The 5,107-nt window shown below is 37.6% G+C and overlaps 1 protein-coding gene across 1 annotated transcript; it reads left to right on the top strand.

Moving 5' to 3' along the window:
- Window positions 1-1,962: 1,962 nt before the first annotated feature.
- LOC110901604 (MDIS1-interacting receptor like kinase 2) lies at window positions 1,963-4,771 on the top strand. The gene is made up of 2 exons (XM_022148414.2): window positions 1,963-4,234; window positions 4,328-4,771. Exons 1-2 carry the CDS (start codon window positions 1,996-1,998, stop codon window positions 4,618-4,620), a joined length of 2,532 nt encoding a protein of 843 aa, XP_022004106.1. The 5' UTR covers window positions 1,963-1,995; the 3' UTR covers window positions 4,621-4,771.
- The last annotated feature ends 336 nt before the right edge of the window (window positions 4,772-5,107 follow it).

The following is a 5,107-nucleotide window of genomic DNA, read 5'->3' on the forward strand; positions in this document are numbered from 1 at the left end:
TTACGATGATATTGAGAGGGCAAGGGCTTTCCATCCCGTGGATATGCCCTATGAAAACTGGTTGAGAACCATTGATGGTTTCCAGCAAGAAGATTATATTAAAAAAAGCAAGGCCTGTAAGCAAGTACGCGAGAAACAACAATTCCCATATCGTGGGGGGACATCTTCGTACGGTAGCACCGCCTATAAAAATGTAATGTTTTATGTATGTGTGCGTATGTGTAAGCTTTTGTTTATTTAATGTCTAATCTAGGTGTAATGTTAAACAGAATTTGGACTGGGTACCTACGTATGCTAAAACCCACACTGACAAGCAAGGGAATTGGGTTGATCCGGTTGCTGAACAAAATTACGTAAGTATTTCTTTTAAGTATTATTTTCTATAACAAATATATATATATATATATACACATATATATTTAATCATCATCTTCGTAAAATACAGCGGAGCATACAACAGGCCACAGATCAATGGAGCAGCGATGGTCCTCCAATTGCCCCGTATCAAGAAGCGTTGGGAGAGCGTCGAGGATGGTACCGCGGGATGGGGCCTAAACCTTCTTCCAACACGTCCTCGAACACGTCCTCAAACATGTCGTCTTCGCAAGCTCGGACGCAAGAACCCTTTTCCGAGGTAAACTACGCAATTTATAATTTATAAAATGACAAACGAACGCATGTTTCCTTGTTAAATATATGTTGGTAGCGTTAATTAATATGCTAATATACGTTTTGATATCTATTATTGTAGGATTTTGTTAACAGCTTGTTCCAAACTCCGTCATTTTTGAGCCAACTTAACAACTATCTTGCTTCACAAGGGAAAGGAAAAGGAAAGTCAAAGGACTACGATTCTGACGACTTATACGATAGAGAATCCGAGGAAGATTGACTTGGTTTAAAGTATGACTTTGATTTAATTAAACGTTGTAGGATTGTAATGTACGACTAAAACGTAGTTTGCGTATGTTTGTGGATTGTAATTAAACGTTGTAGGATTGTATATGTTTGTGGCGTATGTTTGCGTTGATTGAAATAGGCAGGTTCTGTTTTTTCGGCCGAAAAAAAGGCTGGGTGCTGTAAATACAGCAGCTGTATTAAAAAAAAAAAAAAGACTTTTAGCGGCGACACGTGTCGCCGCTATTGATATGTCACCTTTAGCGACCAGACTAATACCGGCGACCTTTTAGCGGCGACACGTGTCGTCGCTAAAAGTAAGAAAGCAATACCGGCGACATAGACTTTTAGCGACGACAGCGGACCAATACCGGCCTATCAATACCGGCGAACCTTTAGCGACGACATGTCGCCGGTAAAGGTCAATAGCGGCGACAAAGTGGACCAATACCGGCGACACCTGTCGCCGCTAAAAGTCTCCCTTTCTTGTAGTGTTAATTCTCTCGGTGTGGTTGATGGCGCCGTAGCGGCGCTATGGAGGCTGAGGTGGCGGGGTGGCGCCCTCCATACCCTCCAGCCTTAACAACATACATAGAACACATATTAATATATTCAAGAACATATATATTATAAAATGATTATCCAGATTAATTAGTAATTAAAATGCGACATAACATAACATTAAATACATAATGGGTAACAAAATATATATGTATATGTGATTAAAAAATAATGAAGTTGAATGGTTTTGTAGACATCTAGATACTTTTTCATAAAAGAAAATATTTCTAGAAACTGTTTAATAATTTTCAGTAAATTATATAAAAGATAAACATATGTAACATAGAGGTAAGTTGGTCAAAATAAAGAAACTAGTGATTTTGAATCACTTTTGTTACTCTACAAATCAACTCAACTTTTATGAGGGGTTAGAAATTCTGGAAGGAAGCTTCTTCTTGACTAACATCTATTCTTTGCCCCAGACTTCCAAATTACACAGCTTTGACTCTTTGAGTTTGCATATATTTAATGATTTTGAATGACTCATTTTCATTAGCTATCAGTTGCATATATTCTTCACTGGTTTATACACAGACAATGAGGCCTATTCACACTGTCACTGTTCTTTTAATGCTCATTTTCATGCCTTCAGAAACAACTGCTAATAACTTCAACAAATCATTAGAAGCAAAGGCTTTGCATACAACTCACTGGTGGGGAGACAGACATGATTTAGATGATCATTGTACATGGTCTGGGATCAAATGCAATGAAGCAGGTAGTGTGATTTACATAGACCATTATTGTGAAGGTGTAGGTGAACAAGCAAGCCTTGATTTTCTTTCATTTCCGAACCTCGAACAACTTCTTCTTAGAAACTGCATGCTTGTAGGAAGCATACTAGATCAGCTTGGTTTGCTACTAAATCTAACCCACCTTCAACTCAGTCAATGTCATCTCACTGGCGAGGTACCTGTTTCGTTCACCAATCTCACCAGATTGATTTATCTTGATCTATTTAGTAATTATTTCACGGGTGTTTTCCCATCTCAGATAGGGAAACTGAATAGTTTGGAACTTGTGGATCTTAGTGAAAACCAGTTTACTGGTCCAATTCAATCATCTTTTAGTTCCATGGTTAATCTCACCTACTTGGACTTGAGCAAAAATCGACTTAACGGGTCCATCCCAATGGAGCTTTGTAACTTGCAAAGTCTCCAAACATTGGACCTGAGTGATAACAAACTTTCTGGTCCAATTCCCTCCGGAACTAAGTTACCTGTTCCCCTCGCGAATCTCTTTCGTTTAGAATTCCTTGATCTTTCGAATAACCATTTCATCGGCATTCTCCCTACACAGATTTGGAGTTTGAAGAGTTTGCTTTCCGTATATCTCAGTCGAAACCAATTTAGTGGTCCAATCTTTTCATCTTTTGATGTTTCTAATAATAATTTCACTGGAATTCTACCATCTCAAATAAGGTGTTTTCAGAATTTGGTTATTCTAGATCTTAGTCGAAACCTATTTACAGGCCTAATACATCCATCTTTTGGTTACATGACCAATCTCACTGACCTAGACATGAGCTCAAATCAACTTAATGGATCAATCCCAAAGGAACTAAGTAAGATGCAGAAGCTAGAAAGATTAAACTTAGGTGACAACAAACTTGATGGTCCAATTCCCTCATCATTGCGTAATCTAAGCAACTTGAAAGAATTGAACCTTTCAATGAACAACATCAATGGCCCCATACCTTTAGAAATAGCATATCTTAACTTACAAAAAATTGACATTAATCATAATCATCTTGTTGGTCTGATTCATCCTGAATTTGGTATGGTCTCAAGACTCTTTTATCTTGATTTTTCATCCAACCAGTTGTCAGGAAATGTATCGTTTAAAAAGCCGTGCAATTTCCAACATGTGGATCTCTCTATGAATGAATTGACTGGAGATATCTCAGGACTATATGCTTGCACTTATTTAGAATATCTGGACATTAGGAATAATAATTTTGTTGGACAAACACTTCAAGTTTCTGACTTTCCAAACTTGGTGTTCTTAAACCTGTCTCAAAATCATCTCACCGCAATTGCTCATGATCATTCTTTGAGAAAGAAACTCATTCTCTATTTATCCATTTTTGTTCCGGTCCTTGTTGGAATTTGCTTCCTTGTTCTTGGTTATGTGTATCGTCATTACTCCAAGGCCTCCACGAAAAAAGTCCAGCTGGAAACAAAAGAACACGGGGATGTATGCTCGGTGTTGAATTATGATGGGAACATTGCATATGAAGACTTCATTACTGCTACAGACGATTTTGACCTCAAATACTGTATAGGAACAGGTGGCTATGGTAGTGTATATGAAGCGAAACTACCCAGCGGTAAAACATTTGCTTTGAAGAAACTCCATCGGTTTGAAGTTGAGCAATTTGACCAGAGTTTCAAGAATGAAGTCCAAGTGTTAACTAACCTAAGGCACAAAAACATCGTGAAACTCTATGGTTTTTGTTTTCATAACAAATGCAACTTCCTTGTATATGAATACATGGAGAAGGGGAGCCTATTTTGTGCATTGAGGGACAGTGAATTAGCTGTTGAGTTGGATTGGATGAAGAGGGTGAAAATTATCAAGGATGTAGCCCACGCTTTGGCGTACATGCATCATGATTGCATCCCACCTATCGTTCATCGTGACATATCAAGCAATAACATACTCTTGAACAATGAGATGGAAGGATTTGTTGCTGACTTTGGAGCAGCCAGATTGCTCGATCCTGATTCGTCCAACCAAACCATAATTGCAGGAACATTAGGATACATTGCTCCAGGTATTTGTATTGAATCCAATTGCTTCTTTTACATCTATATAAATTAATTAGCAGTGAAAACTTTGCTAACAATATTTTGGTATGATCATTTAGAACTTGCCTATAGCATGGTTGTGACCGAAAAATGTGACGTCTACAGCTTTGGGGTCGTAGCACTTGAAATAATTGTAGGGAAGCATCCAGGAGAGCTCCTGTCATCATTAAACCGTTCTACAGGTCAAGAAACATCACTGGAAGATGTATTGGACCCGCGACTTCCTTATTCTAACGATAAGCTGATTCAGTTGAACATTGCTCGTGTTTATCAAGTAGCACAGGCATGCATTCTCACAGATCCAAAATCTCGGCCCACGATGAGAACTGTCTCTCAGGAACTATCTCGTTGAAGCCATGGTTCAGGCTTTCCATCTATCTAGGTTAATTGGTAATGTGTATGTTTTGTTGATTGTTATTTTTATTTGGTTTGTACTTTGTAACTAAAAGATTTCAAAAAGGTCAGAGAGAACGTATTTTGTATTATTTTCTCATTTTACAATACAAGAGACTTATGTACTATTTATACTCTAATCTAAGAGAAGATAATAAACTCAAATAGTTTGATTAGTAACAAGCCTAACAGTGGCAGTTAGAAAAGTCTACACAAAATCAACATAAACAACCTACATAATCTATGATAGTAACCAAGGATAGCTATAGAAAAGTCTACACAAAATCAACATAAACAACCTACATAATCTATGATAGTAACCAAGGATAGCTATAAAAGTACTATGAGTTATTACAAGTTATTAGGCTTTGGGTCTGGTTTTGCTAATTGGTTGAAGTAAGCCTTACATCTAGTAGTTGTAAACGTGCATCACCATATCAAAGTAT

The sequence above is a fragment of the Helianthus annuus genome, chromosome 13, assembly GCF_002127325.2.
Source record: "Helianthus annuus cultivar XRQ/B chromosome 13, HanXRQr2.0-SUNRISE, whole genome shotgun sequence".
Lineage (NCBI taxonomy): Eukaryota > Viridiplantae > Streptophyta > Magnoliopsida > Asterales > Asteraceae > Helianthus > Helianthus annuus.

Excerpts from the sequence above, each read along its gene's own strand:
- LOC110901604 (XM_022148414.2), top strand. The coding sequence starts at position 1,996 with ATGAGGCCTATTCACACTGTCACTGTTCTTTTAATGCTCATTTTCATG. Across the intron at positions 4,235-4,327 it reads ATTAGGATACATTGCTCCAG|AACTTGCCTATAGCATGGTT; the intron begins GTATTTGTATTG and ends ATGATCATTTAG.